General features: G+C 41.6%; 1 protein-coding gene and 1 long non-coding RNA gene across 4 annotated transcripts; one reads left to right on the forward strand and one right to left on the reverse strand.

The window, feature by feature from the left end:
• Positions 1-3,955: 3,955 nt before the first annotated feature.
• CYCS (cytochrome c, somatic) lies at positions 3,956-6,012 on the reverse strand. Its single transcript, XM_048070319.2, has 3 exons — positions 5,878-6,012; positions 5,369-5,545; positions 3,956-5,194 (listed from the first exon to the last, which is right to left on the reverse strand). The coding sequence occupies exons 2-3, from the start codon at positions 5,535-5,537 to the stop codon at positions 5,046-5,048; spliced, it is 318 nt and encodes a 105-aa protein (XP_047926276.1). The 5' UTR covers positions 5,538-5,545; positions 5,878-6,012; the 3' UTR covers positions 3,956-5,045.
• An 8-nt stretch (positions 6,013-6,020) lies between these two features.
• LOC106030153 (uncharacterized) lies at positions 6,021-10,736 on the forward strand. Of its 3 annotated transcripts, none has more exons than XR_001203547.3 (4): positions 6,021-6,530; positions 7,353-7,474; positions 7,978-8,150; positions 8,630-10,736. It is a non-coding gene; the product is annotated as an uncharacterized lncRNA (long non-coding RNA). The 3 variants fall into 3 exon arrangements; XR_001203548.3 differs by having other exon boundaries at positions 6,021-6,393; XR_007165683.2 differs by having other exon boundaries at positions 6,022-6,387.
• Positions 10,737-11,208: the final 472 nt, after the last annotated feature.

An 11,208-nucleotide genomic window follows, 5' to 3' on the forward strand; every position in this document is an offset into this window, starting at 1 on the left:
AGTTGTGCCCAGCGACAGGACAAGAGGCAACGGGCACAAACTGAAGCGCAGGAGGTTCCATCTGAGTATGAGAGGGCACTTCTTTACTGTGAGGGTGACAGAGCACTGGCACAGGTTGCCCAGAGAGGCTGTGGAGTCTCCTTCTCTGAAGATATTCAAAACCCGCTTGGATGTCATCCTGCACAATGTGCTTTAGGTGATCCTGCTCAGCAGGGGGGTTGGACTAGATCACAGAATCACAGAATCATCTAGGTTGGAAGAGACCTCCAAGATCACCGAGTCCAACCTCTGACCTAACACTAACAAGTCCTCCACTAAACCATATCACTGAGCTCTACATCTAAACGTCTCTTAAAGACCTCCAGGGATGGTGACTCAACCACTTCCCTGGGCAGCCCTTTCCAATGCCTAACAACCCTTTCAGTAAAAAAGTTCTTCCTAATATCCAACCTAAACCTCCCCTGGTGCAACTTTAGCCCATTCCCCCTCGTCCTGTCACCAGGCACGTGGGAGAACAGACCAACACCCACCTCGCTACAGCCTCCTTTAAGGTACCTGTAGAGAGCGATAAGGTTGCCCCTGAGCCTCCTCTTCTCCAGGCTGAACAACCCCAGCTCCCTCAGCCACTCCTCATAAGACTTGTTCTCCAGTTGATGATGTTCAGAGGTCCCTGCCAACCTCGACCATCCTGTGTTTGTGTGTTTCTGTGAAAGGCTGGTTCCTGTCAACGTAGGCACCGTCCTGCAATGGAATCTGAGTAAGGGCACCAGGCTCTTAATGATACCGGTGACACATAGGTGACACCAATGGTATTTTTTTATTTTTTATTTTTTAATTCATTGTATGTGGGGCATTTTTCCTATTTGTCTGAAAGTACTACGTATCAGGGAAAGCTGAGCAAAACTACTGCTCAGCTCCCAGGCTGCAGCTCACAGTAAGAAAAAAAAAGAGTGCAGCCAAAAGTCATGTAAAACTACCAGCTTCAGTTAGCTGCATTAGCTTAGAATTAAAAAAGGCCAATAAAAGACATTACCACAGATTAAGAACCATCAGACATCTTAAAAGAATTTGTCATCAGGTAATCATGACTGACTGGGGGCATGAGCAGTGAATTTCTGCAGGGTACCATAAAGACGAGAACGCTCTTTGATGCTTCCTTTCAATAGCTTTTGGGTGCCTATGACCAACAGACTGGCAGTGTGGTGAGATGGGGACAGCACAGTCTAACATACAAAAATGTGTTTCAGAGACCTGGATGATAAGGAAAGGGAAGATGCATTTGGAAAACGTGTGATTGGGAACAAGGCAGGGGTTCACATTGCCTAAGCAAACACTGTCCTGCAGCAGAAAGCTCCAGTGAACCCTGATAGTGAGATGTAAAACCACTAGAGTGGTTTGACTTCTGATTGACTTCTGATCTCCACTGCCAGGTTATTTTTATACAAGGCTGTTTAAAATTAAATGCATAAACAACCCGGAAAGAACACCGCTTCTTCCCTGCTCCAAGGTATGTGTTTTGAATGCTCTTCTATAGTTAGCTCCTCCTTGCTCATTTTCTTTCTGGCTCTGCTTTTGCATAATGACAGTTCTAGAAGAAGTACAGAATATCTTTGTCCTATTGCATGTTCAGCTTGGTGGTTGAAGCAGTCTTCTAGAAATCTAGGGATGTAAATTGGCATCCTGTCACCAAAACAAATGTAATCCAAGTCCCTCACCTCCTGTGAGACCTCTAACCAGAAATTAATTATTCAAAAGGTGACCGTCATGCTTTTTCTATTTCAGATTAAAAGAGTAATTGTGGAAAAAGACATGCAAGTACTTACATGCAAGCTCTGAATCATGAGCAGATGGATGTAACCATCTGGAGTCCTGACTCAGCCGTTACAGCATTGGAAATGGACAGGATTTCACACCCTTTCCCAGGGTTAGCATTTCTTCTTGCTAGCTCGGGGCTGCTCCCCTCTCGGAATAACCTGGTTTTCAGGACATCAGTTTTAAACCGTTCAACTCATCCTACATGTAGCAACACAGAATTTTGTTGGCTTTGGTCCTGGAAGATTTTTGGATGTTTTTTACATGTGTTTTAGATAAAGGCAAATGGCTAGTTGCAATCCAGAAAATTTTATTGGCCTTTGATATATACGAGAGACTAGAATATCTAATAGTTCCTTTACTATTACAAGTTCAATTTCTGTTCTCCCCTGTAAGAGAAGCCCAATGTATCAATGTATTTGTTTTGGACCACTGATATTGTAACACACACTATAAAAAAGTGTATTTTAAAATTTTACCTTTTGTCTAGTCATTATTGACAATCTTAATGCATCTGCATAACTACACGTGAAAACATTGCCAGATCAGTTTCAAAGGCATGCCCCATCAAATATGTAACCTGCAGCCAAGAACGATATTTATGGGGTTAAGCAATGTTTGGCAATGGTGCTTTGACTCCTTAATTTGGAACTATTAAGAAACTACTGAAATGTCACATTTAGACTGGTAGCATTATCAAAAAGCAAAACACTACACCTGCTGCTTCATAAAACAAAGGCAAGCCTCACTGCTCCTATTCTGTAAAACTTGAAATCAAAGAACTCAAGTATGATTCCACAACCCATTTGGATCTCTCCCCCAAAAAACAAAATCATACTTACATTCATATTAACCTCAATGAGTGACAATCTAACATTCTTCCTTTTGATAATTTTAATTTGCAGAGCCACTTGTAGAAATACTGTGCAGCGTGCCCGTCCAACTGTATTAGATGGAACGGATGCTAGCTATTTACTACAACAAAGCTTGTGAACTCTTGCTAACCAGCGCTGTATGCATAGAGAGCAAGATGAAATTTTAGAAGTGACGAAGGTTTCCTCCAAAATGCAAATAAGGATGCATCACCCGTCTAGAATGAAAAAGTTGTTTTCTCCCCCTCCAGTGGTATGTATGAGCTTGCACTGCCTCCTATAGAAAGGCCTCCAAAATGCAGACAGATAGAACCAAACAAGTTAAACTGTGTACAATTACCTTTGATCAAAGGATCACTGCTTTCTCCTGAAGGTTTTCCAATTACATAACTTTATTCTTGTAAATTGTTTCTTGTGCAGACTTAAATGCCACCTTACTGCAAAATCCTCTCTAGTCTGTTTCTTTTCCAGCCTAACTAGGGAAGAACAGCTTGAAAAAAAAAAAAAAGTCTTTTGTCATTTCATAAAGGTGCTGATGGAACAGAAAGCTTCACAACACTCTTTATGCAAAGCATCTTAATCATTTCAGAATGCTGCAGAGCTGGGTAAGGTTACCTTCTGCACCTAGGGCTGCTCCATGAGGATTTTGGCATGGTGAAAGCTGTTGAGTTCTGCATAGCCATAAAGGTGCCACAATAAACGCTACTTCTGAAAAATCTGATAGTAATTAACTACAGCTTGAGCATCTCTCTGAACAAGGTTTTGTGAGGAAACTGATGTTGGTTAATATTAGGTCTGCCTTCCTATTTGCAGGAAGCACTACTTGTGCATTCAGTTTTAAAAAGTCACAAAACATACAGTAATACTAACAAAATGTCTCAGTGGTTAATCTTAATTCTTGTCGTGTACTGTGACTAACAGCCCTTCAAAACTTGATTGTTAAGCATGCTGTTCTACCTGACGTTAACTCAGAAATATCAATTCTGCAGCACACCTACAGCTTTCATGCTATTTTGAGTTTTCCACCCCATCCAATTTGGGAAGTGCAACAAAAGTAGTGTTAAAAAACAGGTAGGATAGCCTAGCTGTGCTGGTTCTAGTTTGAAATACTTTCTAACTTTGCCACACAGAGTACTTTTCACGCTAGCTCCATTAGCATTTACTTTTTTCATGCTGAGCTTTTGCTCGTCTTGTAATGACAAAGCCAGACACCCAACTTTCCTCTTTGCCCCCACTGTTTCTCACTTAATTTCAGACACATACAGCGAACAAAACTTTCAATACTTTTAATTTATCAGATTGATCACTCCAAGTTGTGCCTTACTGTTGATACACAGTAAATACATTCAGCTGAACAATTCACTTAATTTGAAAAAAATGCAGTTAGAATGCTAAAATACTGCTTTACACATGAAACAGAACCTTCTGTAGTGATATAGGCTCCAGGCAGGCACAGAGGAAGACTGTTTACCACTGTTTACAGTCTACCACTGCATTTATTCCTGTACCTCTTCATCAGAAGTTGCTTTTAACAGTAGATTTTAGGTTAGCGCTTCTGCTGAAATAAGATTTTGTTAACTCTCAACTTGGTCTTTAGTGATTATCTTTCCAGAACATCATGTTTTTCTTTCATTACACTACAAATTGCTGTTTTCTGAAGACTTACTGAACACATGGTTTCAACAACATTTACAAAAATGAAGAGGTTTCTGGAGTTATACTCTACTGGTGCATGCAACTGTCAAAGCCCAGATAAATCAAGTAACATGCTTCCCCTAGATAAAAGTGCCTGAGCACAGTTACCATTTCACAATTAATAAGAAAGTGAAATTGTATTCTTATTCCAAGCTTTAGACAGATTAATATATAACATAACACCTTGTACTGATCAAACTTAGAAAAATATTTTTTAATTTTTTTTTTTTTTAAGCAAATCTTTAAAGTAATGTCGCAGACTTATGGTGGAAGATGCCAAGGCCCATCCTCCTTTTTCATCTCAAAAAGTTAGGCTGCCAAACCTGTTATACTATTAACAATTACTCATTCAATGCTTTTTTTTTTTTTTTAAACAATGAAGAGGCCAGAAGTGTTGTTTTGTCTTTTTTTTTTTAATTCCATGATCAAGAATGACTGAACATTATATTCATTTAAATCAATCCAATTACATAGTTTCCATAAGTTAGTGGCTGCCAAACAAGCGTGTAGTCCAGCATCCCACCATGAGCAACGTTATCTGATGGGTAAGACCAATTTTAAGGTTAGACATAGTACATGTAAAAATAGAATGTTTAAAAACCAATCTTGTCACAGATATTTCCATTGCCATCTCCTTTGTGAAATAAATAAGGCAGCAGATAACTTCTACTTCGCAGTGGCATCTTTGAGATATGCTATTAAGTCTGCTCTCTCGGACTTCTTCTTAATACCCGCGAAAATCATCTTTGTTCCTGGGATATACTTCTTTGGATTTTCCAAATACTCCATCAGAGTATCCTCACCCCAGGTGATACCTGGAAAGAAGAAAAAAAGATGTTTGGAGCTGTCAAAAGTGAAACATTTCTTTCCTTGTCCTCCATGTTATTTTACTTTCTGACAGATACTTACGACTTTGATACTTCTAAGACTATCATCAAGAACTGAACGTTTTTGCCCCCAGTAACCCAGAGAAGCAGCTTTACGCTTACCTTTATTCTTATTAGCATCTGTGTACGAGAAGCCCTCAGCCTGCCCAGTCTTGCGCCCAAACAGGCCGTGTAGGTTGGGTCCGGTCTTGTGCTTGCCTCCCTTCTCAACCGTATGGCACTGGGAGCATTTCTGCACGAAGATCTTCTTGCCCTTCTCGACGTCCCCCATCTTCAGCGCTAGAGCGGGAACACACGGAGAGGTCAGCGCGCCAACACCAAGGTCAACTCCCCCACGGGGGCTCTGCCGGGACCCGTGCTGGCTCCCAACACCACATCCGCGGCCCGCGCACCCAGGAACTGCTCTGAACGCCTACACTCCAGCGGCACCCGCTGGGTTTGAACGTTACACACAGCCAGACCCCCCCGGCCCGGCCCGGCCCTAACGGTCCTTAACGGTCCCGCCGGGACACGGCAGCGCCCAGGCCCAGGCTCCAGCCCCAGCGGCAGGAAGCGGAGCCCAGGCCCACCAAGCCTAGACCCATGCCCCCCGCAGGCCGCGGCCCCCGCACCTGCCCCGCCGCCACCGCCTTTCCCCGGCCGCCCCGCACCGCCCGGCGTCTGCCCAAGGACACGCCGGACTCCGCCCTATGTAACCCGGTGTCGGTGCAGCCAAACCGCGCCGCAACCTACCGCCCGCCCACTCTGGCGCGCTAGCCAATCAGAGCCCCCCTATCGGCTTCTGATTGGTTAGAACGCCTGTCTGTCAATGTTAATGTCGCGGCGCCGCAGGCTAGCGAGATAGGTTGCGGCCGGCGGGCTGCCTCGCGCTTCCTGCGGAAGGCGCCGTGCGGAGCGCTGTGACGTAACGGGCGGGGAAAGGGGGCAGGCGCACGGCGCATGCGCACAGCGGAAAGCGAAGCAAAGGTCGCGCGGCGCCCCGAGCGCGTGGTCAGGGCGGCCCCGGGGGGCAGTGGCCGTGACGTAACGGCCGGCCCCGCCCCTCGGTTGCCAAGGGGAAGGGACCCCAAGAGAGGCCTGGGGAGCGCCTCAGTGCGCTGCGGGGCGTGCACGAGCATACAGTAATTGTACAAGCAAATTATCGCTCCTCGTTTGATGGGGGCACGTTTTTATCCGCTACTTGTCATGCCTGGAGCGTCACACATAATTTTGTCCACTTTCTAGCGTTTTACCGCTCAGCACATAGTAAATACACGTACACCATGTCAGTCTGCTGCAAAGCTTTAGCAATTAACGGTGTCCTCAACTGTAAACTTACCATAATGAAACTCATTTGCTTATGATGTGGTTAAATTCATTGCTCTGTTGGGAGCAGGGTAACGTAACACGTGCAAGGGAATCACCTTAAAACGGCATCTTGACTTCTGTTGCTAAACTCAGATCTCAAACCAGGCTCCCAGAGTTATGAGGTTGACTGAAAATATGCTAACTTAAATTTAAAGACACCGTCTTTTAGACGAGACGATAAAGACATTACTTTATTTGCCATTTGGTTTTTAACCTTCATACTGCACTTGACTCACGTTTTTAGACTTTTTATCATTGTTGCAAGCACCATAGACTGTATTTTTTTTGATAAGGGTTGTGTGTCTCATATGACTTCAGGTGTCAGATGTATGTAACTTAATACCACAAGACTCCTGGCATGACCCCTGGCCTCTTTTATCTTTAAAAGAGAAAGAGCAGAAAGTGCCTTTTAAGCTGCTTTAAGAAATCACAGTGGTGTAAATTCTTAAGCTTCTTTAAGCACTTGATGTGGTCTGATGCAAGCTTCTTTAAGGACTTGATGTGCGCTAATTACTGACATCAATTCAAAAGATTTCCTTTTGTTCATAGAATGCATACTTCAGGCATCTCTAATTGCCTTCATTTCTTTTAGTTTTTGGTGTCTAAAAATGTGTACTCCATACTAGGCATTGCATGTTGAGCTTCACAGTTACCCCTTGTGATGCATGTGGAAGGACATTGTAGCAATTTTCTTTTCTTTCCTTTTTTTTTAATATTTTTTTTATTTTTTTTTCCTCAGGTAAGCTGTTTTTGAAAACTGTGGCTTGACTGAAGACAGTTGAATCTGGTTTTGTTAAATATATGAAATAATGAAATGCTCTCGGGGAAGATACTGAACCTGGGAGGCTTTCAGTGCTAAAGGTGGATATACCAAAGATCAGTCTGTAAAATGAACTCTTATTTTCTTATAAAAGTTCATTTCTTATCTTCTAATATCTGCCTTACACCTGACCACACAGATGCTGCTGTGTGAGTGACTGCCCGCTGCTTTGATGCAGTACCATTCTGTGAAGGTGTAAATATTACAAAATGGAATATTCATGGGTTTGCATACTGTATTGTTTGTAGAAGTTATATTGTAGGACAGAATATATTGTGGGATATCTAGAGGCAATGCAGAAGACAAAGTCAGGGCTTTTGCGGCTTTGCATTGCAGGAGTAAACTAAATTGACTCATTTGACTCATTTTGAATGCACAATTACTTTCCCATGTATTAAAATTAATTGAAATGTTTGCTTTGATGTGGTTTGCCTGGAACGTTTGCGTTTTAGTCTGACAGTTATTCCCTGTGGTTACACCTGAAATGCCTTTGTATTTGTACTACTTCAGATCATTATAAACTAGAACAACGGTTCTTTTGCAGCCAAAATTATTGCTATGAAATTCTGTCCTGAAGGAAAGAAAGATAAACCAAATATGCACTGAAGTCCAGTATTAAAGAAAATGGAGCAAAACAGCCAACCGGTTCTCTTAAGAGGTACACTGCAGATAATAGAAGAAAGAAGGCCTTACAGGACTAGGCTGGAACTTGGGAAAGTATGGTTTATTTTTCAGTTTTGTGATAAACTTCTTGTGTGGTCTTCGATAAATATGTTATAACCAGTTCCTTGTATTGACATCATTCAGTGTTGGTGGGTCAGCGATTTGTGCTGTCGTCACTGTAGTGTGCACTGGTTTTAAGACATATCTGTACCCTGAGTCATAAATCTTGCCAGGTCACAAAACAATACTGGCTACTTTGTACTGTTAGGATTTATTATTATTTTAGGCTGTTCAGAGGACCTGGGTTGTTTTGTCTTTGCTTTTTAAATCGCTCAGAGTATCTCTCTGCATAATTTTCCAAAGCCTGGTTTAACAACATGAAAAAGCAAATCTGGTCCGGGTTTGAAAAATTCTTCAAAAATATTCTGCAGTGGCCAACGTGTGCTCTGAGGGTTACTTTTCAACGCTGTTAGGGTACAAGTCCTGTCATTTGAAATATACTGATGACCTTATATTTATTGTGTCTTTCACAGGAAATTCAGATGGAAGACAGGAACCTGTTCAGCTGTACCCCATACGGGTGAGGGACAAAGATGGAAGACACAGAGTGAATGAAAACTCCTGATAAAAGCTGTGCCTGTAATGTTTGTTGCTTGCTGCATTGTACACAGTCTGAGATGTAGAGGGCAAATGAACTACTGTTTGGACTAGCTGGAAAGGCAGTGTCATCTCTGAGATACTGCAATTGCTAAAGGTCTACGTATTAGGCTCCTTCTTAAGACAAAGCTAAATATGTGCATAATATATACTATTGTGTAACATTTTTATCAAATGAGTCCTGGTTGTATTTTAAGTTCTGGTTATAGTCATTTCTTGTGGCAGCGTATTTTTGCTTTGTGCAGTTGTCTTAACATTGTGATGTTTTCTGTTTTGTTTTTTTTTTACTTTGTAAATGACGTGCATTATTTAACTGAATATCTGGATTGCATTCGATGCATGTTTTCCATTATTGGAAAGACAAAAAGTATTGTCAAAATAAAAATAACTGCTGCTGTATTGTCACATGCCTATGCTATGAAGATAAAAATGTTTGGGAGCGGTATATAGAAATGTTTTCTGCACCTAAGGATGCAGAGTGCAGTTGATGGATTTGATCTTAGCAGATGAAGGCAGAGCTTAGAGTTCTTTTTATATCTGCTGTTCCTCTGGTTTTATAGAGTCAATTTTTTAGATGCAACTATGTGACATTAGGGGAGAGAGAAGGAGTATCCCACTATAAGAGCTTTCAGGTGTACGGAGAGGCTGAAAATTGCCAGGCCAGGATATTGTTTTCGAATCCAGTTAAGCGCAGGCCACCGTGCACACCACTGTGATAAGTTATCAAAAAACTGAATGGGCCAAGTGTGATTGAATTAACATTTAAACTAATACACCTTTAAAGTGGGACATAGCACACTTCTGACCGCGGGGCAGAAAACAGGTAACGCAGGCAGAGAGAGGCCAGCCAATCCAGGCAATGCGCAAAGCAGAGCGGGCAGCTGGAAAATTGCCAACATATTTCCTAGCTGAATCAATCGCACAACCATTATAATGCAATGACTTACTGACTGTTAAATTTACTGATGAGTTTAACAGGTGTGAAAATATTGAAGTACTTTGTCATCTCTTTCACGCCGCAGATTTATATTACAAGCATGGGTATGCATTTTACAGCCACGTAGTAGAATCTCCAGGACTGGGGCAGGTAGAAATCTCTGTGTCATTCCCAGACTGTGGGGAGCTGGGTAGATTAAGAAGATCCGGGATAAAGAGTCACTCTTCATCAACTTAAAATGGTCACAGAGCTCTGACTGTGAACGTTAACTCAAGTAGACTGCTTCACTCAAGCATTTTTTCTAGTACCTGCTTACACACTGATAGAGGTTGAATTACCTATAGAGTGACTGAAGAGTATAATGAGGTCTTGGACCTCAACATAACGTAGGCAGAAGCATGGAATACAACTGCTCTGTTATCAGTTTTTAGTTTGAAGCAAGAAAAACAGCAGTGATATCTGGTCAGGATGAGCATAGAGGAGTAGCGGGTACAAAACATAAATGCATAAAGTCAGGTAATTTGTAATGGAGCATGGAACAGCAGGAGAGGACTTCCAGATGCAAGAGTTGTCACAGGATAGGACTGAATCAACTTCTGTTATAGTATGAGAAAAGTAATCCAAAATCCTTGCAAACCAGTTCATATAGTGAAAGTAGCAAAAAAACGTAGATGATTTAAGATAGTGATTAGAAAAAAAAAAAAAGGAAAAAAAAAAGAATATTTCTGGACTCAAGTCCAAAATTACTTAATTTAACTCACAGGGACTTTCAAATATCAGAGATTCAGGACCTAGCAATTTGTCAGAGGTTTAGCTTTTCTTAAAAACAGGTGGTTTTATTTTTTTTTTTTTTTTTTGTTGTTGTTGTTTTTTTTAGGTTTTGGAAAATAACTTTAAAATTAAGGGCTACTGAATTAAAAGACAAATGAAAGGGTGTCCTTTTTTTGAAGTCTATTATGTTTTAACTTTAAATGTAATCTGATGTTATTGTGTAGTTTGATAGGGTTTGCTGGAAAGCTTAGACTAAAAGAGGTATAATAAATGTCCTGGAGCATTGTCTGAGAGAGTCTGATTCCATCTGACAAAAACATACTACAAGAGCACTATATCCAGTGACCTCAATTTCTGTTTATAGATGGCAAGAAATCAGTCAAATTACCACATTTTTAATTTATTTTTGAATTACTTTTCATTTTAATGAATCAAATGGTTTGAAGAATTTCATCTGTAGCAGGGGCCTGGAGCATCTTCCCTATGAGGAAAGGCTGAGAGACCTGGGTCTGTTCAGCCTGGAGAAAAGACTGAGAGGGGATCTTATCAATGTTTATAAATACCTGAGAGACAAAGGGACATGGCTAACCTCTTTTCAGTGGTTTGTGGGGACAGGACAAGGGGCAATGGCCACAAAATGGAGCACAGGAAGTTCCGCACCAACATGTGAAGGAACTTCTTCACAGTGAGGGTGACAGAGCACTGGAACAGGCTGCCCAGGGAGGTTGTGGAGTCTCCTTCTCTGGA

Source organism: Anser cygnoides, chromosome 2 (genome assembly GCF_040182565.1).
Source record: "Anser cygnoides isolate HZ-2024a breed goose chromosome 2, Taihu_goose_T2T_genome, whole genome shotgun sequence".
Lineage (NCBI taxonomy): Eukaryota > Metazoa > Chordata > Aves > Anseriformes > Anatidae > Anser > Anser cygnoides.